The sequence below is a fragment of the Urtica dioica genome, chromosome 11 (assembly GCF_054948205.1).
Source record: "Urtica dioica subsp. dioica isolate 48M chromosome 11, U.dioica_male_clone48M_v1_H2, whole genome shotgun sequence".
NCBI classification, from domain to species: domain Eukaryota; kingdom Viridiplantae; phylum Streptophyta; class Magnoliopsida; order Rosales; family Urticaceae; genus Urtica; species Urtica dioica.
In genome coordinates this window covers 5149510-5175322 of record NC_142766.1, presented here as the reverse complement: position 1 = coordinate 5175322, position 25813 = coordinate 5149510, and the positions used below count along the sequence as shown (strand labels likewise).

The 25813-nt window shown below is 38.8% G+C and overlaps 2 protein-coding genes across 2 annotated transcripts; one reads left to right on the top strand and one right to left on the bottom strand.

Moving 5' to 3' along the window:
* The first annotated feature begins 6875 nt into the window (after positions 1–6875).
* On the top strand, positions 6876–14140 carry NPC2 (non-specific phospholipase C2). Its single transcript, XM_089629799.1, has 4 exons — positions 6876–7463; positions 8563–9170; positions 13265–13444; positions 13620–14140. Exons 1-4 carry the CDS (start codon positions 7006–7008, stop codon positions 13934–13936), a joined length of 1563 nt encoding a protein of 520 aa, XP_089485925.1. The 5' UTR covers positions 6876–7005; the 3' UTR covers positions 13937–14140.
* An 88-nt stretch (positions 14141–14228) lies between these two features.
* LOC149380816 (hydroxyproline O-arabinosyltransferase NOD3-like) lies at positions 14229–17903 on the bottom strand. Its single transcript, XM_089629800.1, has 9 exons — positions 17729–17903; positions 16842–17412; positions 16412–16479; positions 16087–16288; positions 15807–15904; positions 15633–15702; positions 15469–15540; positions 15251–15364; positions 14229–14779 (listed from the first exon to the last, which is right to left on the bottom strand). Exons 2-9 carry the CDS (start codon positions 17235–17237, stop codon positions 14714–14716), a joined length of 1086 nt encoding a protein of 361 aa, XP_089485926.1. The 5' UTR covers positions 17238–17412; positions 17729–17903; the 3' UTR covers positions 14229–14713.
* Between the last annotated feature and the right edge of the window lie 7910 nt (positions 17904–25813).

Here is a 25813-nt window from a genome sequence, read left to right as displayed (position 1 = left end):
GGAAAAAAGCATGAGGTGACATACATTGCATTTCAGCAATCTTGTACATGAATTCCATATCTATGAGAACTTCACAAAGTTACTCATGACATTCTCACAACTTAGTATTTCACCAATAGGCCCTGTTCGGAATCACATAGTGAGTCCGAACTCTGACTTTCTCAAATGAGAATACTAAGCTGTGAAATGGCATGTCTCATTTCAGGATTAAGGTAAGCATGATGCAATTCATACGTGATGACTTCGAGACATAAGAGGTTAAATGGTTTTTCTTATCTTGTCTCTAGAAGTGCACTGGTCAATTCAGTACATTCGGAAGATACCTAGAAGAACTATAGAGTCTCCAACTCTCAATGCCTCATAACCAGACATCATAGATTCTTCTAACAATCGTACTGAGGTCAATAGTCCTTTGACCCTTAGATTGCGAATATATCGTTTTAAGCAAACTACGAAGAGTTTGTTCATGCAAATCTACATTTGTCTCTTCGTAAGTTGTTTAGTTTGTTTATAGACTAAAGACTAATGTTTTATCATAAAGCTTCAGACAAGGAAGATTGAATGAACATTTCAACTTTTTATTAATGAATAAGCAAGAGTCTTCATGAGACTTTATTAGAATATAAAGATTACAATTCTTCTTGTGGGCACCATTGACAACACATAAGGGTATGTAGGCAGCCTTTCTCTGCAAAGGCACAGTCCCAAAAATAAAATAACCTAAGTCGCTCGTTGGGTGACAATTGCAAAAGCATAACAATAAGGCTCCGAAGCCCGCACCTCGTCCTGAAGGCCTAAGTCCCGGACTAGGACCACGGTGTAAATACCTCACGGCCTAGGCGAGACCCGAAATCTCACCCCGCCATTTCACGTGACATCTTAATCAGAGGAAGAACCTCATCAAAGAGGACCTCGCCCGGGAAATACATAGTGAAGATTTTTGGATCTCGACGATCTAAAAGTCTATACAACTCCCAGGTAAAATTCATTTGTTTACTCCAGGCTAAGGGAAACATTTTAGATCTTGGTGATCTGAAAGACTTGGCAGACGTAAAAGGCATGCGTCAACGTAACTCCGGCCTAGGGGAAACATTTTAGATACTTCGACGATCTAAAAGACTTGGCCAATATATCGCCGTATGACCTCGGCCTAAAATCTTAAGGCAAACATTCTAGATCCCGACGATCTAAAAGACTTGACAGATTTTAGAAAATCCAAAGTGATTAAGACTTCGACCAAGTAACGTTTCATGGAAAATCTCATAACGAAAGGGCGACCTGAATAACTTGGACAAAACACACACATTCATGCATTCTTAAAAATCATTTGGCGAGCTAAAAGACTTGACAAATATTTAAAAGAAATAAAATCGCATCGAATAAAAACAAGCAATCCAAAATAGATAGGGGTACCGAAGCCCCCTATAATTGTTTCAACACAAATAAAAGTTTCGCCCAAAACAAACGGGCCCAAAATTTAAATAATACTGAGAAACAAAAAAATATAATAAATGAACGATAGGGCGAGATCACGGGGAGCACAGTTCCGAGCTCAGACTTCGGGTCGATCCGGGGACGGGGTGAACGGTTGCGCCTCTTCCTCAACCTCGAGAATCGGGTTCAGGGCTTCATCCGTCACGCCCATCATCGATCCATGCTCGTCAAAGGGAGGAGCCTCTGGCTCAGGAACCTCGGCAGAAGCATCAGGGGCAGAGTCGGGCTGGACCTCGGGAGGAGAATGGTCGGAATAAAGAGTGAAGGGGATGTCCTTGACCTCGGGAATGGAAACGGCGGCAAACTCCGCCTCGTACTGAGCGATGTCATCCACAGTATCCTTGAGCTCGCCTGTCCAATCAGAAATATCCCCCTTCAGTGCCTCCGAGATCAATTCCCTATTGCCCCGACACTTCTTGAGCTTTCTCAGGACGTTGATGGCTTCGTCCATCTTCTCCTTCTGAGCACGATACTTCAGTATCTGCTCCCGATACCGCAATGAAGTCGCTTTCCTTGCCGAAAGGACTGCCCGAGCCTTCTCGATATTTGCCGACCTCTTGAGCTTCGCCAGTTTGCTCAAAGCGGCCGCCAGATCTCGATCCCGGTTCCTCACCTTGGCCTCGGACACGTCTAGCTTTTTCTTCAGCTCGGTTGTGTGAACACCCCATTTCCCGATCGTGGCCTCCTTCTTCTCGACCTCCGATTCCCAATCCTTGGTCTTTGCCACCAAGTCGGCCTGAACGGCTTTGTACTTCCCCAGGAGAGCGTCCTTGGCGGCGACGTCCTCCTCAAGGGAAGTCACCTTTCCGCTCACCTCCTTGAGATTGGCTTGAAGGGACTCCGTCCCCTTCTTCACCGAAGCAAGTTCGACGATTACAGCACTTGCCTTCCGGAGGCGCTTCTCGTACCGGAACACCCCCCGATTGAACTGAGTCGACAACTGCAACGAAAGAAAGAAGATGTATAAGACACGTTCACTAGAGTGTCTCAGTTCGACCCCTCTATAAAAACCATAATAAAATACTTACCCCGGTGATAGTCGATGTCATGCATCGGTACCAGTTCGATTCCGTCAGCTCGGGAACCTTAGGCAGCTCGTGACCATCTATGGTCAACTGCCTGAGGAGCCCTGCGGACGAATAAAAATCGTCGCAGAGAAGGTGATCCTGGTTGAAGTGGAAATGGATGTATTGCGCATTCTTCGGTTTCAAAGAAGAGGCACCTGGGTCACCTCCTCGCGCCCTGGGAATAAAATCATGAAGAAGAAAAAGTGCCGAACTTATCGTCTCTGGGAGGAGGAGGCCAAAGTCCGGCTGAGGTAAATTTCTCCGGAGTGAAGCTCGGCCAATCGCCAACGCCTTCCCGAAGCTGGTCAAGTTTATCCGTAAACTCCGCGATCGAGGGAGCCTTGATCTTTCCTACAATGACAAAGATAATAATATATAAAAGGCACCCATGCAAAATGGATAAAAAAAGGGTATCTTAAAACGGATTCGCATACTCGGTGAGCTCGCCCACTTCGCCGAAAAGTTACGAGCTCGGCTCCCGAGGGATTGCTCATTAACGGTGAACTAAAAATAACGCCGCCCCCAATTCTTATCTTTCGAAGGGAGACCAGAGATCACTCCCCGGCCTGCGGCTTTCGAAAGATAGAAACACTTGGGGTCGTGTTTCGAGTTCTCCTTGACCACGCAAAGACGGACTAAATCCGTCAAAGCGAGATCGACCTTCTGTTCATGAGCCACAACCAAGAGGCCCATGACCATCCGAACAAAGTTAGGACACATCTGGGGCAAAGTCAAACCCAGGGCCTCAACGAAGTCGAAAAGAATGGGGTGGATCGGGAACCGAAGTCCACACGATTCTAACCAGACCTCGTACATACAACAGTACCCTTCGACTAGGGTATCCGCTGTAGCAAGAGGTGGAGGAAGAAGAAGCCCGATTTCGGGGGCTACCTGATATTTACGACGAATGCTCGAAAGGTCCGAACTCTAAACAGCCGAAGGCATGAGGATGTCCTCATTACCCAAAGGATTGGGTCCCGGCTGTGGAATCTCAAACCCAGACATCTAGTTTTTAGAAGGTTTAAACTAAAAAAAAAAAGAAAAAGTGATGGCGAAGTGTTTGAAGATGGGAACTTCGTCTGAGTTCGCTGTCTGAACTAAGGACGAAGTGCTTAGAAAATAAAATTTATCTTGAGTTCGCCGGACGAAATGAAGAAATTTAAAGTCGAAGTCACGGAAAAGAAAAATGCTTGAGAGAAAAGAGAGGAAATTGTTTCGGAGAAAGTGAAGAGAATGAGAAATTACCTTTTCGCCAAAGCCGCTCGGGATATAAGTGAAATGATAAGACTCTTCGAATTACTCTTATTTATAACCATTTATTTTAAAACCAAATTCCGAGAATATCTAATGATTGCGATATCAAAATCAAATATTCGGTCAGTTAAAATAATATAAAATAATATTTGACACCCGACTCTTCAACTTCGATTGATAGAGCGCGGCTAACATCGTGCCACGTGTCAAAAAAAACTTCAAGTATGCGCACCACGCACCGAGATAGAGAAATTCGAATTTTTCCCCCCTGATTTTTCGGGATTTCGAAAGTTCGCTTAAGTCAAAATACTCGGGGGCTAATTGTGGGGGTTAAAAATCATTTTCCCTAAATAAAAATCACTTAAGCTGGGCTTCGGATCTACCAAAGCCCAACAAAGGAAGCGACCTGGTTTTCAAGGAGCCATCTGGGTCAGTTCGACTCCGGAAGGACGGCCCAAGCTCAATAGGAAGCCCAGCTCGCCAAGGAAGAGACGTACGACCCGCACGGATTCAGTCAAAGGAATTTGTCACAGGCGGATATAGGACTTCGCCGCGAAGACCGGATATGGAACGACTTCAACCAGCAACGTGGCGGAGCCGAATTGATGAACACGTATCCACTTCAATGAACCAGCCTCGACTATAAATAGAAGCCGATATGTCAAATTTCGCACACGCAAGCTGATAACCTTACTTTCGATCTCTTACTTCTCTATTTCCCAGAGTTCGTCCTTGTTGAGTTCGGCATTCCGCCATCTTCTAGTTTGTAATTCCTTCGATTATTAATAAATAACTTTGAACATTTATATTCGTTTCTGTCCATTTCTTTTGAATTTCTTTTGCTTCTTATACGACGTCTTCTGAAACCCATATTTATATAAATCAAATATATATATCATATTATAATTTGAGATTGTTGAAATCGACATCAACACTTCTTCGAATGTGAGAGCTTTGTGATCATACTTCATTGTATCGAAAAAATTCGCAAATGCCTTTCGAAGAGCGTTCAAGATAAGCACTTCCTGATTTTCTTCTTCTACCTTGACGTCGATATTCGCAAGATCAATAATGATCTTGTTGAATTCGTTAAGGTTCTTAGAGATCGGTTTCTCTTCATTCATTCGATAACCAAATAGCTTGCCTTTGAGATAAATATGATTTGTTAGGGATTTGGTCATGTAGAGAGATTCTAACTTTGATCAAATCCCAGCCGCTGTTGTCCCTTTTGAGACCTCCCGCATTACTTTGTCTCCAAGGTAGAGGATGAGGGTGCTGTAGGCGAGTTCCATGATGTCAGCTTTTTCATTGGCGTTCATCGTCGTTGGAAGGGCATTCTCTCCTGATGTCAGCCTTCACCACCTTCATCGGAAAGATGATGGCTCTCATTTTTTGTCGCCACAACCCAAAGACTTGCCGTCAAGCCTCTCGATCTCCACTCTTGGTTTACCCATCTTGTTTCTTTCTTGTTCAAGAAAGCTCTGATACCAATTGTTGTAACTTTGTTGATATCTAACTATCTGATTGCAAGAGTTATTTTGCCTTCAACCTATATGAACTAGAAAGAACATTCACACACACACACGAGAAAAGCTTTTTACCCTAGTTTGATCATAAAATGATCTAGTCCAACACTTTGAGTCTTTCTTATTGATTCAAGATACAAGATGATGATCTATCTTCTTTCAGTCATTTTCACAAACACCTCACAAGCACTCTCCGAGAAAGATTTCTCTTACAATGTTCCTCTCAGTGTTTCACGTGTTTTTCATAGACTAAAACTTAACCAAGATCAGCCCTAATTATTCTAATATAATGCCTTTATATACATAGGCTTACAAATAGCTCTACTATCCATTAAAACAGAATCCTAGGCTAAAAAGCTCTCGCAGCCGTGATGATGTGCACATGAAGTTATCCAAGCCTCTGACTCTAAAGACAAGCCTTTGACCCAATCTATGAATTGCTCTCTCTCTCTCTCTCTCTCTCACTCTTGTGAGAGAGAGAGAGAGAGAGAGAGAGAGAGAGAGAGCAGTTTATAGATTGAGTTTCAGAGTGGGGGACGACACTTGAAGTTTCAGCAAAACTACATTGTCAGTTTTTTAGGCTTTTGTACATATATATCCAACTTTTCGTCAAGTAAAAGTGAACAAACATGTCTTTTTATTAACATGACTAAATTTCTGTAAATACTTAAATTTACGTAATACAAAAGGGGTATATATGGAATTCTCAAATTGTCTACATGATGAGAGAGAGAGAGAGAGAGAGAGAGAGAGAGAGAGAACCTTATATATATTGGGGTTTAGAGTAGGTGATGAGTGTGTTCTATATTTGTGATTGTATACACCTTAACTTTATATCTATATTTATGTTCCCTGAGACTTTATATCTATATTTGTGTTGTCTATATTTTGGTTGTTTGGTAGGGAGGAATGAAAGAAAGTAGAGATGATTTGGAGGGATTGTGAATCCTCCGCGTCCACCATTTTTAATCCCTCTAATTTTGGAAGGAAAGTGAAATGAAGGAAAAAAATGTTATCTTTTTTTTTTTTTTTTTTTTTTTTTTTATTACAAATATACCATGTAAATGATCTATCCATCCACTCTTTTTTTTTTTTTTTTTTTTTTTTTTTTTTTTTTTTTTTTTTTTTTTTATACCAAAGCACTCTTAAAAAACTATTTGATTATTTCATTTTTCATTTATAAAAGAATCCTTCTATTCTCTCTCAATCCTTCAACCAAACAAGGTCTAATTCTAAGTGTCTACACTGCGTGTCTGCGTCAGGTTAAGCTTAAAAAAACTCTTATAAAATATTAGTTAATGAGTGGTCTTGCATGGATTCTCATATATAAGCCGCAACTGAGGTCGCAAAAACAAGTCAATATAATTTTGACTATTTTACTAATTTGGATAAACAACTATTTTACAAATTCTAAAATACTTCCGTCCCAAAATTTACATTGTGTTGCCGTGATATATACAACTGTATTTCGAAGTTAGAATTGAAATATCCAGTAAAAAAAAAAAAAAAAAAGTTCCTTACGCAATAAGCAAATATAAAAAGACAAAAGTGTACAACTACAAATTACTTTTCACTCTTCTTTGACTATTACGGATGCATAAATAATATGATTTCAGAACAAAGAGTCCATTAGATTCTCATCTCTCTCTCTCTCTCTCTGTGAAATGGCGGCGAATCCGACGGCCGTGATCGTCCTTGTCTCGGTGGTGGTGGTGGTGGTCGGTGCAGCGGCGGAGAGCCCGATAAAGACGGTGGTGGTGTTGGTGATGGAGAATCGATCGTTCGACCACATGCTTGGGTGGATGAAGCGGCTGAACCCCAGCATCGACGGCGTGACCGGGTCCGAGTCCAACAACGTCTCCGATTCGCGAAGCTTCTTCTTCGGGAACCGGTCTCACTACGTCGACCCAGACCCCGGCCATTCCTTCCAAGCCATCCGACAGCAGATCTTCGGCTCCGACGACGACCGAGCCAAAACCCCTCCTCCCATGAACGGCTTCGCTCAGCAAGCCTTTTCCTTCAACAACTCCGAAGCCATGGCCGAGGCTGTCATGAACGGCTTCGATCCCGACAAACTCCCTGTCTACAAAGCCCTCGTCTCCGAATTCGCCGTCTTCGACAGGTCCGCTTTTTTACCTTCTTCTTATTAAACTCTTTTAATTACCACCCCGGCCAGTTATTAATAATGACATGAAATGATCTCTTATTAAACATCGACTACATGCATTTGTATCAATGAATTCACATAATATACGTATGTGGTGTGGTTCTACTTCTACTATTTGTCTGTATTCATGCATTAAAGAGTGAGAGATGGATAGAGATACACATGAAAATCAAATGACCTGATGTGTTTTTGTGTGTGTGTGTGTTTTCATTTATTAGTTTACATATGAATTCAATACATACCTTCATATAAATATTAAATACGCAGAAGCATTAAATGAAACATTTTGTCGTCATGTTATTATCCACCCCGTGACACCTTTCTTTCAGATTCAATCAAAGCGTAAAGCCAAAACCCCCGTGAAAACGATGTCCCTGTTTTATTTTTCAACGTGGGGCCATATCTACCACGAACCTTCTTTATCTACAATTTCGTTCGGTCTACTGTTTTCTTTTTAATTACATATGTATAAATATTTTAATCTTCATGTATACACATGTATAAAATATTTTATGCTATAATTTATGAAGGAAAATTTAATGAAGATTTTAAGAGATTTTGTGAAAACGTTTTTTATTTTATTTTTATTTTTTTTATATATATTTAATTTTAAACAGAAGCATAATGGCACCTAAACTGGGGTTTTATTTCCATGACCGTATTTTGGTACTTAGATATAACTTGACAGGATTAATTGAGCGAGTACCTTTTGCATAAGTTACATCACAAAAGTAAACTTGATATGCTAAATATATTTTTACGCCACAAATAACAGACTTACCCAAAATAATACCGCTAATTATGTACAATTCTACGAGATTATTACAAAATATTGGAACGTTTATTTTCCATTATCAAGGTTTTTTTTTCAACACATAGCATGAAAAACAGCTCATTTAATGATAAATATATTAAAGTGTAATAAAAACTTACTAATAGATAACGAAAAAAAATCTTTTTTTTTTTAATTTTTTTTTATTATTATTTTTATTCGTATTTTTAGAGCATAATCTCTTTCTATTAATACTAATTATTATTAGAAGAAGAAATGTAGGTGGTTTGCGTCGGTTCCGTCTTCAACGCAGCCGAACCGAATGTTTGTCCACTCAGCAACCTCTTCGGGAGCGACGAGCAACATCCCGGCCCTTCTCGCCAAGGGCTATCCTCAGCGAACCATCTTTGAAAACCTCGACGACGCCAAAATATCGTTCAATATCTACTACCAAAACATCCCCGCCACGCTCTTCTACCGGAACCTGAGGAAGCTCAAGTACTTGCCCAAGTTCTCGTCGTACGCGGCGTCGTTCAAGCGCGACGCGGCGCGCGGTAAGCTCCCGGGCTACGCCGTGGTGGAGCAGCGGTACATGGACACCAAGGCGTCCCCGGCCAATGACGATCACCCGTCCCACGACGTGTACCGCGGACAGCTATTCGTCAAGGAGGTCTACGAGACGCTTAGGGCTAGCCCGCAGTGGAACCAAACCTTGCTCATCATAACTTACGACGAGCACGGCGGGTTTTATGATCACGTGCCTACGCCGGTGAAGGGCGTTCCTAGCCCCGATGGGATCGTGGGGCCCGAGCCGTTCTTGTTTCGGTTTGATCGCTTGGGGGTTAGGGTTCCCACTATCATGGCTTCTCCTTGGATTCAGAAAGGCACAGGTGAGTTGCTCCTTATTTTCATTCATAATATATTACTAGAGGAAAACAAGAGTACGGAGTTAGTATTTTACCAAGAGAAATTAAAATGGTGCGTGAAAACAATATTTTTTATTTATTCTATTTGTGTGTTAAAGGTAAATGCATGTTGAAGGGAACTAGGGAAAAAAAGATTTAATGGGGGGTTTTGGGAAAGAGAAATTTTACTGCACGTACTATCCTGCACGGGAATTATTCTCTAACATATAATTTTTCACATTAAAATTAACTATACATTTTCTATCGAATTTTCTTAAAAAGATATTTATCTCTCTCAAATTTTTATTTCCCCTTAAATTTGTTGGTTTTCCAAACATGATGCGGATTAATAATAGGGTAAACGATTATATCTATAATGTAATTTTCTTACATCTAATATAAAAAAAAATGTTAATCTTGCAACTGTCTTCATCTTTCTGTAATATAAAAAAACGGATCCTATTGTATTTATTAGTAAGATAAATACATCTTTCCTATAAATAAAAAAGTTACTAGTTTGCTCTTTATAAAAGAATTATAAATTCGTCTCTTTCAGCATAAGACGGCGGCATATATCAACTTGTCACATAACTATCATCTATTAAAATTATAATTAAATTATATATATAAATAAAAAATAGTTCAATGTATGTCTATATCTCCATTATATGATGCATGCGTTTTTAATTTTTGCTATTTTTTTTAAATTTTTTTTAAATAATTTAACTATAATTTTAGGGAGCCCGAGCAAAATAGCAAAGTCAAACGTTGTAATTGTCAAAATAGCCAACTTTTGGTTTATTTTTAATGTGTAGTCAATATACCACATTAACAGTAAAAAAATACAAATTTGCCCTTCATTTAAATAATATCAAATCAAAATATTTGGAAGATTCCCGCGTCCAAAAAAGAAAGAAATGAAATTGGAATCGCGTGAATAAATGCCAACTCAAACAGATCCACCGTGATAAATGCATATCTAACAAATCCACCGTGATAAATGCTTATCTTTCAAACACGCAACCAAACCTACACCGCACGAGAAAAAATTCAAAAACAAAGTCAATTAACAGCAATTAACAGATATTAACGTTAATTAATAGAATTGAAATCGTTCAAAAACCTACATAACAGCAATTAACAGGTATTAACGTTAATTAATAGGATTGAAAATCGTTCCATACATGAATCAGCTGGGAAGAACAAGGAAAAAATTCAAAAACAAAGTCAATTAACAGATATTGACGTTAATTAACAGGAATGAAATCGTTCAAAAACCTACATAACAACAATTAACAGATATTAACGTTAATTAACAGGATTGAAATCCACACAAAGTCAACAGATTAAGAACAAATCAATAGAAATCCACACAAAGTCAACAGATTAAGAACAAATCAACACGTATCAACTCAAATTAACAAGAACCAACAAGAGAAATACTTACCCGGATACAAGTTGGTGGGAACGCCTTGCGCATACTTGCACGTATCAAGAGGACAGTGTTCCTCCGCGATCCACGTCGCCTCACTCACGCACTCCCCGCACTTGCACCCATCCGCTCCTCCCTCGCATTGCGCCGCCACCACCACCGACTCATATACCGTCCTCCTGAACCCTCCGCCGCCGGAGATCTCCTCCTCCAATGCCGCCAACACCACTTCTCTCATCGCCTCCAATCCGAACCCTAACCCTAATCCGGCCGCCGCGGCGCTCTCTCCTCAAGTCGTGTGGAGAATCTCGCCCGAAGTAGAGGACGAGGAGAACTTCTCGCCGGAGAAGATCCCTCCGTCGTCGGGCTCGGACCGGAGGTAGCATCGCCGGATCTGGATCCGAGCGAACTCCGCTTCGCCGCAGACGGAGCGGGAGATCTCAGCGAGCTTAGTCACGCAGCTCCAATACCGCTCGGCGGAGATGTATTCTTTGCACTGGAACGCGCTGGAGATGGCGCTGAGACTTGGGTTGGGTTGTTGGGCGTCGTCGGGAGAGATGACAACCGAGCTTGGATCTCCAACGCGAAGAAGAAGACCAGTGGTAGGGTTGAGAAAGAGAGAGATCACGTAATCAAATTCAAATTGTAATTGAGAAGAAATTTATTGCTATTAATTACGAAATCAGACACATTTGACTTTCTATTTTTGTATAATTATAAAAATAACACGTTATATTCTCAAGAGGGTCATTTTCGACCAAAAAAATGGGCTGAAACGCCACATCATCAATTTAGGCTATTTTTAAAAAAAAATTCTAAACGTTGGCTAATATGCAATCTCAACGTTTGATTTTGACTAGTCCGTCTAATTATTCATAATTTTAACGTAGGGAGTTTAAATGGGCTATATGGTTAACTCTCCATTTTTCGTTTGTTTAGCTCATATGGTATGGTGACTAGATTAATAAAATATTTATATTTTTAGGTAATGTCATCGATAATGCTCTATTAGGTTGATTTCCACCAAATTGACCACTACTATCGATTATATGTGATTAAATCTTGAACTAAATCACACAGAAAAAATGCCATTATTACTTTAGGTTTAATTGGCCACTTCATGACAAAGTTAATTTTTTTTTATTATTATAAAAAATTGAAAGAAGGAAAGAACTGTTGGTTTTGATTTTGAATAACGTTTTCTTCGGAAGAAAAAAGTAAGTATTGGTGGACAACTAGATACTCAGATTTAATATTTACTCGACAGAGAGTTGGGTATATCTAAAGCTAGTTTTCACACGGCTTTGTTGACAAATACTGAAATATATGTAAACGTTTTTTAGGTTCCTTGTCAAATTGGCTATCTCTATTTTTGGCCTTTTATATCTTCTTCTCTAATGTCAAATGCAAAAGCGTTGGCATGCAACGTTTGAGTCCACCAACAAAGTATGAAAAGAGGGCAAAAAGATTTCACATATTTGTCATTATTTTATAGCCCTAATACTGGCCATAATGTACTACAGTTGAGTGAAGAAAATGGTCGATAGTAGGTAGCATATTTTGGGCAGTGCATAGTATTTTTATTTATATACTTTATTGGTTTTGAATTTGCATAAAAGAAGTTTGTTGATATGCTCTCATCATAAATTTGGCTTTTGGCCAAATTCATAGGTAAACCACTAACTTAGGCATGAAACTATTTATATACTGTTTAAATGAACGGTTGTGTCATTTCGAACATACGACCGTTTGAGTAATGGTCGTGTCATTTGCAACAATAATTGTTGTTCAAACGTACACGAACGACTGTTCAACGTCGCCATTCACGAATGGGCCCAATTTCTTATATAAACCGCGTGGGGTTTTTAGAAATCATCACTTCAAATTCTTATCTCTCTCTTCCCCTGTGAAACAGTTTCTCCAAAATTGTTCATGCGTACGTTTGGATTTTATTGCGTCTTGATGCATTCTTAATTCAAGCTTGTTGTATCCTTCAGTTTTCTTGATATTCTTTTATAAGACTTTTGAGGTACAAGAGATATTATTAAAAAAAAAAGCGCATATCTCTCGTGATTCAAGTCCAAACATCTTCAACTTTGAAAAAAAAAGATTTTCGGGTCAAGAAGATTTTGGTTATGGATCTTAACTTTTTGTTTTTGTTTGACCAATGGAGTAGAAATACACCTTTTCATGCATGACCTTATTTCCATGAACTCAACTACCGAATAAACTAATTTACTAGGAAAAAAAAAACTCAACAGTAATTGGAAAGTCTAATACTCTTAAGAGGCAATCTTAGCAGCTAACTATTTTAGATCATTTTATGAACAAATTACAAGAAAACGAGTGATCATTTTATAAACAAACTACAAATGGTGAAGTAAATGACAAATCTAACCTAAACAACCAAGGAACAAACCACATCAAGTTTCCTATGTAATTCTAAATGCAATTTTTAGACTTTCCAGACGACGAAATCGTTTGGTTCAAGTAACATTGGGTGACTCCTTTTGGTATCTGTATTATAAATATATGATTGCAAAAAAAAAAAAAATGTACAATGAAATCCACATAAGATATCAATGAAATTTTGTGTGTACATTGAACTATATATATATTGACAAGAAACTATATTCGTTGGGTGCAGTTGTTCATGGTCCAAATGGATCACCATTCCCAACATCGGAGTTCGAACACTCGTCCATTCCGGCGACAGTGAAGAAAATATTTGACCTTCCGACTCCTTTCCTAACGAAGAGAGATGCATGGGCCGGTACCTTCGAAGGCCTTTTCCAAAAGATGACAGAACCCAGGACCGATTGCCCGGGTAATCATACATATTATCATACTACATAACATATAGATAAAAGGGACTAGCACAGTAGTAATAAGCACCCTCTACTTTTCTAAACTACGAAATGAGCTCGAGTCACAAAGAAAACGAAATTGTTAGTACACTAATTAGGAATCCATAATCAAGTAACTAATCAACTTCTCGACAGAGAAATTACCGATGCCGGTGAAGATCAGAGAAGGAGAGGCAAAGGAAGAATCTCCACTGAGCGAGTTTCAGGAGGAGTTGGTCCAGCTGGCGGCGGTTCTAGTGGGACACGACACGCTCACGGGCTACCGGGAAAACATGATCGGGAAAAGCATGACAGTGAAGGAAGGGAAAGAGTACATGGAAGATGCTGTGAGGCGGTTTTTTGAGGCAGGGCTTTACTCCAAGAAAATGGGAGTCGATGACGAACAGATTGTCCGAATGAGGCCTTCGCTTACTACGAGATCGTCTCCCAAAACCCAAAGCAATCACCCTTAACTATAAACTCAAATCCACATAAGTTAATTAAACTGCACTACAACTTGATATATATATGTATTGAATTGCCTAGACTGCCGTATATTGTCTCGTCTAGTTATGTCCAGACATCATCAGAATTGTCTCAACAAAACGTTTCCTTGTCCGATATCTTGTAATTTTGTAAGAATCACAAGCAAGTAAATAGTGTGGTTTTGTTATTTATTTTGTTTGGTCCGAAATCGAAAAGGTCAAATCTCGTAACTCAATAGCTTGATATAATTCAAAGAGAGCAGTTAAATTAGGGAATAATAACCCAGGTGCAGTCATTTCACAAGCCAACTTTCAAAAAAGATTAGCACAAAAACTACCGAAATTACAGAGTTACATAACCACTATTGGTATAGTTTGAGAAAAATAAATTAATAGCACAGCTATTAGTATGAAATAAAATAAAATAGAATTTCATTGGTATTCCTATCGTTTCACTAGATAGAACTTGGCAAATATATCTGCACACATTTCAGGTATGAATCAAATGTAGATGCAAGCTCCAATTTGGATGCCCACTACCAAAAGAAAAAAAGAAAACGATAAAAAAACCAAAAAAAGAATTAGTGTATAAAAGAATTGTATTTTTTTCTCCCTTTTCTTTCTCTGTTGTATTATGATTGTGAAGAAACAAGAGATTCGGTTTCTCCATCATTTCATCCTCCGCCTGTACGTCCTCCATCGCTATCAAGAGAGCTATTGAATTCGAGTAAGAGTATAATAAGTTAAAATGACTCATGGAAATCCTCATTTCTCTGCGTCCCAGTCAGGAATATTTGCAGTGGCCTCATTCACCATTTTCACAAGCCTCACCTGCAACGAAATCAGTGTGCCATCTATGTGTGTCACTAACGCACAATTCGCAATTAAGGAATTGCTTCCCCAAACTTATTTAGATATAAAAATAGATATTATTAGCATGGCTACATATGATGGATCACAAATCAATATGCTAAAATTAGCTTCATGAATTTATTTGGACGTCTCAGTGTGGCATTCTATAGATGTTAACTTGGCGGACTTGCAAAGTTAGTACTTGTATTATCAGAGTTTGCAAATTCGACCTAGCATTTCAAGAATTCATTTTAGGAAGGATATAATTTGATCAAGACGGGGAGAAAAAAACTTGTTTAAGACTTAACGGGTATTCTGCCTATTTTATAACTTCCCATATGCTTCGATTAGACATGAATCCATGAAAACATATAAAGATTTTGAATTGTATCAATGCAACAAATATCCAAGATAAAAATTCCAATGAAAGGTTGAATTCATGGGACTAACCACACTTTCAGGAACTCCTGGAGGGGGTAGTGAAAGGTTTTTTGGTGGAGGACCACTGAGATACGATCTTTTGTCGAAACGCCATTCTCCGATTTTTCCATAAGTTAGTTCTCCCTGGGTGGTTATGAAAATGACACAATAACTTGAAGATTAGTTAACAGTAACGATGTGTGTTTCTGTTTGCACAATCACAAAGTATATTGATTCAAAGTAAATACCTTTAAATTGTAGTCACATCCGTAAGTATAATGGATGATGAACTTGTTACCAACCTCTAAATCCCACGGAGGCTGGAAAAGAGTGGTTGAGGTGAGTTAGTGCAACGGAAGGAATAAGAACATACATAAAAAAAACAAACGAAGATGATGATGCATCAACAAACCTGTAACATGAAATCTTTGCGAAGAATGTGTCTTACACCGTGTAATGCGGACGCCACAGCATAAGCGTACCTGTTTTTAGCTTTAATTAGGGAATCTTGATTGGGATCTATTCATAGTCGCAGAGAGAAGGAAACTAATAAATTATATTGTATATCTTTGTGGTCATTGCTCACATTTCAAGTACCCATCCAAAAGCCTTATCAGTCTCCGGGTCGTCTTTCATTCGCAAGGAGATATTCACCCAAGTGGGAGCAATGTCCTCCAAAAGTGACTGGGGGATAAAATTGTTTTATGAAAAAAAGAAATCAGATTTATTCATACCATCAAAGTTCAAACATATATTGAAACTACGATGATGGTGATAAAAAAATCAGATTCATGCCATCAAAAAAGAACAAAGCTTTGCATATGAACTTCAACTCTAATGCTTAAGGTCAAGTCTCAACCTTTTACCTTCCTAATAATAACAGGAGAATTGCCGATAGGATCGACATTGTTTACCGGACCGTTCTCTGCCGGGTAATATTTCCTAATAACTTTTTCGTTTTGGGCAGGCTTAATGTAGAAAAACGGAAAAGCAGCAGGATGATTCTCTTTGGCCAAGTTGGGCAATGGATTTGAAAATATATGATCAGGTTCTGCCATTAGAATGTATCTGCAGGCTCGCACAGAAAAAAAAAAAAAAAAGTAACCGATTTTAGATTTCACTTTTCACCGCAGTAAAATATTAATTTTTTTATATAAAAGAAAAAAAAGCATGAGTTATAAGAAAACCAACTCTTCTTCTATTGTTGCTTTGTCCAACCACTGCACAAAAGCCCATGGTCTATTCAACACAACATAACCCTGGTTCCAACATGAATAAGAGTAAGTCTGATTATTACAAGTAAACTAGAAAACAACGATGTAAAGATAAGTTGTACAAAAGACGAGCAACATGAGGTAAAATACAGCTAATTTTACGTCAGCATAAACCCAAAGCTTAACAGTTTCACCCATTTCATGAAGACACACTACAAATGTTTACGTTTGAACTTTGTTTGAAACATAATGCAACATGATTGTCTAGTCCAACCCGTCACTTAAGTGTGATTCATCAGACGTCAATGCATAAACAAGTGTGTGTTTCAGAATAAATTCCAAATGAACAACATCAAGAAACTATGGCAGAAGCGAAGACAAATTAAAAAAAAAAAAAAAAATCTCACCCTATCTAATCCCTGAGGAAGTGGTTTGACAACAAAAGTCGGAATCTCGTCCATAAAATTATCAGGACTCCCGGAATGCAAAACCCGAGTGAACTTGCCCATGTCGGAGCCAGGCATGTCCTTCATCTTCTTGTACCAGTAATACATTATCCGACACTGCCATTGGCTATAAGGCGCGTCCGTGGCCGTCAGAGCCACATGAAACTTTGCATCCGAGCCCTTCGTTTCCTCTTCGCCCATCGCGTCCCCCGATCTCCCTCCAAAATTACTCTCTGAGCCCGAAGCCTTGCCGTGCATCGTGATGGTCACTAGATTATATGTCGCGAAGAAAAATCCGCACGCCAAAAGAAGCAAAAGCATCGGCGAAACCCGCCCCATGTTTTTTCTCCCAATCATGAATTTCTTTCTTTGTGCCTCGATGATCAAACTCTGTGTTCTAAATCACACATTATCCCTAATCCAGGACACTAAACAGTCACTTCCACGCCAACACTGTTTGTTATATCCTCTCTTTGAAACTTCCCTGTGCTTCGATAATAGGGCAATGCAACCCCAAATTCAACACCCGACTCTGACATTGGAATAACAGGAAACGAAAAGTAAAACAAAATCAATTCCGTTACCACACAAATTTAACCAATAGAAGCTACTCATCAATCGTCATTGTGCACACGAAACGCAAATGGAATGCCATTGCAAAACGAAAAAAAATAATAGTAATGCACATCCAAATACAATTTCACGCAGATCTGGCATTGTGCCAGAAATTTCGAATCGTCATGGTCGAGAAACTCAATAGCAGTAGAAACAGAGAAATCATGGAGTCGTGTAGTGTGTTATATTGCATCAGACTACATAGAAACTGTAAAGAGAAGAGAACAGCAAACCTGAAGACAGACTTTTGATCAGAGCGAGAGAAAGTTTTCTACACTTTGCGTGGAGCTTGGTAGAAAGATACACGCGGAGATTAATACTCAACAAAAACAAATTAGCAGTTTTAAAGACCGACTTTCAGTCTTGATCCAAAATGGGGCAAAAATAAGCGTATTATTTTGAACACGCACGCCGAATCCAAGGACTTCTGATGTATAAATAACCGTGACAGGATTAGTTGCATTTTTTTTAGCTCATTATAGTTTAAATTATATATATATATATATATATATATATATATATATATATATATATATTATTAAGACAGCTTTGCTGCAGTGGGGATTGAACTCACGACCTCCACACAGGAGGTGGTGTGGAATTACCACTAGGCTATTCTAGGTACCACATAGTTTAACTTATATTTAATAGTTATTTTAGCTGTATTTTTATGTGTGAGAATATACACGTGCTTACGAGCAAGTTGGTCATAAGTCAGAACATCTAACTCAAAACTATATAAATACAGTTTCTTACCAATCCATTACTGTATCTTCAATACCAAAAAATATATTCTATATTCTCTTTAATATTTTAAAACGAAAGTTTCGTAAGGGAACCTGAGCAGGCTATCATTGTGCGAGGTAAATGTATTAAAAGGTGCCATATTTTAGCAGATGGTGCTGCTACAATTGGTGGCGAACTCGCTTTGGGAAAAAATCTATTAGTAGCTTATATATCGTGGGAAGATTAGGCCGCCTCGGTATCCAAGCTAAGAGGTTCCATTAAATCAGTGTGAATTCGAGTCCAGTTCCTCGGGTTACACTAGGACCATATTTCCTGAATTTCTACACGAATGAAAATCGAGAAAAGAAAGTCATTGACTCAAACCTATTGACCAACTGCCCATCCTACCTCCTCTACATTCTTGACAGCCCATCTTACCTTCTACTTCTAATAGGCCATGAACTAGATCAGAATCATTCTCAACGAGTCCATAAGAAGTGATCCCATTTTTTTCATCGAGTTCGGGTAGAGACCAAAGGTCTTGAGCGACCGATGCCTACGGGTCGTGAACTTCTTTTCCCGGAGAAGAAGCAATGACGGTATCTGGGAAATAAGCATCGGCTAACTCTGTGCCAGCAGCCGTGGTAATACAGAGAATACCTCATTCAAGAATTGTTTTTATCCAATCTGTAGGAATCAATAGAAAGGGCAAATCCCTTATGATATACCAGATCCGGCTCGGTTAATTTTAACTTCCTAAATATTACATTATAGTCCATATATATATTAAATTTGTATCTTTTTTATCCAACAATACTATATAATTTCATACATATTACATGAATTTAAAATGATTATGTGGCTCTCTAATAAATACAAAGTAATACTTTTTTTTTAATAAAATAAACACACATTACATATAACATTTAAATACTTGACAAACAATGATAAAGTAAAGTGCGTCATACTTTAATACTCATCCAAACTTTACATATATAAAAAAAAACATAATTAGATAAGAAAGATAAAAAAAACATAAATGATCTATCATTTATCCTTATTCATTAATATATTTTTCTCACATATGATCAATCAATTCTCTATGAAATACTAGATGTTGATGAACAACAACAAAAACAACAAGAGACTTCATTTACACCAAATCTATTTAGCAATATTTTCAATGATATTGATGAACACTATAATCTTAAATACTAAGTGTTGCTTCTATTTGCACTTGACTTTATAATGTATTATGTTTAGCAATTTATTTTTTTAGCGTTTTAATTTATATATATGTCATATAACTTTTGATCAATGTTCAAATTAGAATAATGAAAAATCATTTTATGATAAATTAATACTATACCCAAAATATATAATTATAATGACTATTGTGATTGATTTATAATTAGTTAAATTATTTTAATATTATTAAAATTCCACTCTAAAATGTAGTGAAATGAATAATGAAACTTTATATTTGGAGTTTTACTATTTCCTACTCTATAATGGAGTGAAAAATGGAGTTGGATCTGAGCAAAATCAACTCTATTTTGTCACTTTCCACTCTATTATGGAGTAGGCTGAAGATGATCTAAGACAAGGAAAAAAATGTCGTTTTTATTGCCGTTTCGAGACTCTTGATTTACGGAAAATCGACAAGCCGATGGAAAACCGAACGGAAAAAATGTGGAAAATGGCATTTGATTTGCCGTTTTTCATGGAAAACCGACAAGCCGATGGAAAATTGTATATATATAATCTTTTTAAAGAAAATACATTATGTATATAATCTTTTTTAATAGAAAATTGTATATATGTAATATTTTATAAATTCGTGCTATTAATGTATAATATTTTATAAATTTGTGCTATCTTGTATGTAATATTTTTTATATAATATTTTGTATGTAATATTTTCAAATAAAATAAAATCTTCACAAAATATTTGAAGATTAAAATATGTAATAATATTTTCTATGTAATACTTGATACATTGTATATAATATTTTTTATAATTTGTTTCTAAAAAAAAACAACACAATAAAAACGACAGTAAAAACGACAAACAACGAAAATCGACGAAAAACGACAAAAAACGAAAAACGACGGAAATCGGCGAAAAACGACGACGAAACGACATATTACCCTTTCGACGTCCGTTGACTCGTCGGAAACGAATTTCCCGGCGAAATTCCTGGAAATTCGTCGGCTTTTAAATCCTTGATCTAAGAGACTATATACTAAGACCATGTATAAATGTAACAAAACGTCTCTCTTATTCTCAGCTCATGCGAGCTTTTATGGTTGTACCTCAACATTTTCGTCTCTCGAGTTGATCTTCTTAACTTGGCACAAACACAAAACTCTCATTACATAACTTGGTCAAATTTTTATCACAATCTTCCAATATCATCACTTAATCAATTACTCTCATTACAATCTGATCGGACGAACTACTTCTATGTAAAAATCAGCGAAAACAATATGATCATTGTTTGATGGTCTCGATTGATTAATTGAAAGTCAATTATGTTCGATGAAGCCCTTTGAAGATGGAGTCCCGATAAATCCCAAGTACATATTATAGTATAGGAAAGATTAGCTTCTCCACGGCGTGGATCCACGCTTCCTTGACCGAGAGTGTGATGCCCAAAGGCAATGGATTTTGAACTGCTTATGATATATTGATTTACTATTCAAAGATTAAAATTCTTCAGCTTCAACTACAACTTCAAACCAAAAATATGGTCGGTACTTATGTATTTGAATGCATTCTAAAGATCAATCAATTGTAGTTGTTGTTACGTTATATGTTGGCTTTATTTTTTAGTGCAAGTTGTTTGAAAAGATGTTGGTCGTTATGCTTCTACTTCTGGTGTGACATCTTTCCTCATGTGTGCAGACTTTATTTCAGACAAGTTTTCAGTATTGACAGATTGCCTCGCAGGTGACTTGATTATGAGATATTGCCTCGCTGGTGACTTCATTGTGAGATATTTGCCTCGCTGGTGACTTGATTATGAGATATTCATATGAGGCTGGGTAAGGAAACCCTAGATTCACTTCCAGGCTTGTGCGCTGCTATAAAAGCCATGCTCTCTCCCTTAGCAGCCTTGACGTTTTTGATAAAACACTTAGAGCTCTTAGACGTGCAAGACCGGCGGACTGGGAGGCTTTGTATTTTTTTGATCGCGGTGTATTCTCTCAAACACTATTCCACAAAGATTGAGTATCTGTGAGAGTTGGATTTTGTGTTCGCGTGATTGAAGGTTCACGAACAGCTGAAGACTGAAAGTCATCCGAGCCAGGCGGTTGCTCGAAGGGTGGAATTGAGACGGAGCTCAAATTCAGGGGGAGTCCCTGACTAGGTATTTACTGGTGGTAATAGTCTCTAGGTTTTATTGATTTGATGATTGTAATCATATATAAACCTTGCGTGTACTATTGACTACAAGATAGTGAAATCCTTTCCACTGGCAGAGTACCCCCAGACGTAGGTGTGTTTCACCGAACTGGGTAACCATATCGTGTGTACTTTGTTTTTGCACTGTTTGTTGTTTATCCATAATCTGTGTTCAAGCAAGTTGTCGGACACATTGTCAACACATTGTGTGCGACATCTTGTCTTCGCGACTAATCAGAATTTCAATTGGTATCAGAGCATGTACCTAGATCTTTTGGTGGTTTCTTGGATTTTTTTTTTCTGATTACCAGACATGGATAGTTCCAGAGAGGGAGGTTCGGTCAATCTCCCTCCAGTACTTGATGGAACCAACTATGGTTACTGGAAAGCCCGCATGAGCGCCTTCATGAAATCCCTTGACAGCAGAACTTAGAAGGCTGTGATACACGGGTGGCAAGCCTCAGTTACTGTTGATGACAAGAGAGCCCCTACAGGTCCAAAACCCGAGAAGGACTGGACCCTACTGAAGATGAGGCAGCTCAGGGTAACTCTCGTGCACTCAATGCCATTTTTAACGGGGTTGATAAAAATGTTTTCAGACTTATAAATACCTGCACAAGTGCCAAAGAAGCCTGGGAAATTCTTGCTGTTGCCTATGAGGGAACCACGAAAGTGCGTGAGCAGAAGCTGCAGTATCTCACAACAAACTTCGAAGCTCTCACTATGCTCGAAGATGAATCAGTTGCTGAGTTCAATGTTCGCATCCGAGACCTTGCTAATGAATCCTACTCTCTCGGGAAACCCATGACCGATGAAGATCTTGTTCGGAAAACTCTGAGGGCTTTAAGTCCAAGATTCAAAATGAAGATCACGGCCATTGAAGAAGTCCATGACCTTAAAACTTTGAAGTTTGATGAACTCATGGGATCTCTTATGACATTTGAGCTTTCTCTGCCCAAGATGGAGAAGAAACACAAAGGGATGGCCCTCAAAAGCTCTATTCATGAACAAAAGGATCAGGTATACTCGGATTCTGACAATGACATTGATGATACTATAACTATGATTGCAAAAAATTATAGCAGGGTTATGAGGAGACTTAATCAGATGAATGGGAAGAATGTCTCGCAAGATGTTAAGGACAATTTTCAACAACGATTCCAGAAGAATGCTAACCCTCACAGGAACAGTAAAGGTGTTGAACGCTCCGGAAAGGGGAAAGGTATTCAATGTCATGAATGTGAAGGCTTCGGACATATTCAGAAGGAGTGTCCCAACTTCCTCAAGAAACAGAAAAAAGGGGTACAACGCCACTCTATCGGATGAAGAAAATGAAGATAGCGACACAGACTAGATAAGTTACTTTGTGGCCTTTACTGCTTCTATCCATACTCATGAATCTACTAATGAGATTGGTGAATGCTCTCAGAAATATGGTCTAGATGAGGAACTATCTGACGATGCCATGAATGATGCATACAATACTTTGCACACCAAATGGATTGAGGAGTCCCAGATTCTCGACAAACAGAGTGCTCTTATTCTCACCCTGACTGAAGACAAGGTAAGGCTCCTAGAAACCATTGTGGATATGAAAAGGGAAGTCAGTCGGCTAAACGGAGAGCTGGATCAGATGACTAAATATGTCACGATGCTGAACTCCAGCACCGACAGCCTTGAAAAAATCCCCACCATTGGTAAACCTGCAAAAAAACATGAAGGGGCTTGGATATATACATGGTGCTTCATCATCCCACACTAATTTTGTTCCCCAAAAGCATGCTAACCAGATGTCGTGAAACATGCCTCAACCATATGGTAATGACAAGTTTCAAGATCTTCATCAGCGACATCCTTCTGGACCAACCAGGTCTCTTGTCAACAGACCTCGTTGGGTCTACCATTATTGTGGTAGAAAGGCCCATATTCGACCTTTTTGCTATCGGTTATACGGGAGAAATGTCCATCAGCAAAGGTTCGTTCACAGAAATACTCTTCCTCGTCGACAACCTTCTACTCGGTTGGAATAGAGAGTAAAAGACACGTCCTACCATGCCAATATTCCATACACATCTCTGAGTGCGTCCACCGGTAGTGACTGGTACTTCGATAGTGGTTGCTCTCGCCACATGACAGGTGATCATACCTTCCTGACCAACGTGAAACCTTACTCTAACTGTCATGTTACCTTCAAAGATGGAGTGAAAGCCAAAATTGTGGGGAAAGGTCAGCTAAGCTATCCTGGTATGTCTTGCTTGACTGAGGCTTTGTTGGTAGAAGGTCTTACTGCTAACCTTATCAGTATTAGTCAGCTTTGTGATCTGAATTTACGTGTCAATTTTACTCGTGATAAATGTGTGGTGGTAAATGAGGAACATGATGAACTTATGCGAGGAACTAGATCTCGTGACAACTGCTACATGTGGTCTCCCGTTCCAGACACTCAGTCCAACAGCTGTCTCATGACCAAGGTTGACGAAACCAAGTTGTGGCATCAAAAGCTTGGTCACTTGAATCTCAGGAGCACGCAGAAAATTGTTTCTGAGAAAGCCATTATCGGTGTCCCCAATCTAAAGATTGTTGAAGGAAGAATCTGTGGTGAATGCCAGATTGGGAAATAGGTCAAGAAGTCTCACAAGATGGTGCAACATCTTACCACATCTCGTGTTCTGGAACTTCTCCACATGGATCTGATGGGACCGATGCAGGTCAAGAGTCTTGGAGGGAAGAGATACGTGTTCGTATGTGTGGATGACTACTCCAGGTACACTTGGGTTGATTTTATTCGTGAGAAATCTGACACTTTTGCTGTTTTTGAATCTCTATGTAAGAAGGTTCAGAGAGAAAAAGGAGAGAACTTCGGGAAAGTGATCAGAATTCGGAGTGATCATGAGAGGGAATTTGAGAACATGAGCTTTGCTAAGTTTTGTACTGAAGAAGGGATAGCTCATGAGTTCTCTGCTCCAATCACACCACAACAAAATGGAATTGTTGAAAGAAAAAATCGAACCCTCCAAGAGATGGCTGGAGTGATGAAGTTGGCCAAAGATATTCCACCACATTTCTGGGCTGAAGCTCTTAATACTGCCTGCCATATTCACAATAGAGTTACCATTCGTCCAGGTACTTCTGTCACTCATTATGAAATATGGAGGGGGAGGAAGCCTAATGTGAAGTACTTTCATGTCTTTGGTTCGGTTTGTTATATTCTTGCTAACAGAGATCCACGACGAAAATTTGATCCTAAAAGTGATGAAGGTATATTTCTTGGATATTCTAGAAATAGTCGTGCCTATCGTGTCTTTAACAAACGCACTAAGACTATGATGGAATCCATAAATGTGGTGGTAAATGATGATCATGATGTTACTAACAGTACTCATGATGAGGATGAAGTGTTTCCTAGTAACACAGATGTCAGGACCGATGCTGAAAACTCTTTGGACGACATCTCTACTGGAAACCCAAATGTCAGGACTGATGCTGATGACAAAGTAAGCGACATTGTTCCAGATGATGGATCTCCTCCTGAGACTGAACAGAGAGCTCCTTCCCGAAGAATTCAGAAAAATCATCCTGCTCATGAGGTGATTGGCGAAATCAGTGAAGGAATAAAGACTCGTCCAAAACCTCTTGTTAACTATCGGGAGATGATTGGTAATCTCTGCTTTGTTTCTAAGATTGAACCTAAGAATATTAATGAGGATATTGATGATGAATATTGGGTTAATGCTATGCAAGAGGAACTTGTTCAGTTTGAAAGAAATGAAGTCTGGGAGCTAGTTCCTAAACCTGACAATGTGAATGTCATTGGAACTAAGTGGATTTTTAAGAATAAATCAGATGAACATGGTAATATACCTCGGAACAAAGCTAGACTTATGGCGCAGGGCTATTCACAGGTGGAAGGCGTAGACTTTGATGAAACCTTTGCCCCTGTGGCGAGACTTGAAGCAATCAGACTCCTGCTTGGAATCTCTTGTCACTTGCAATTCAAGCTTTACCAGATGGATGTTAAGAGTGCTTTCCTCAATGGATACCTGAATGAGGAAGTCTATGTAGCTCAACCAAAAGGGTTTACAGACCCTAGCTCACCACATCATGTCTACAAACTCAGAAAATCTCTATACGGCCTTAAGCAGGCTCCTCGTGCATGGTATGAGAGACTGACCCAGTTCCTTGT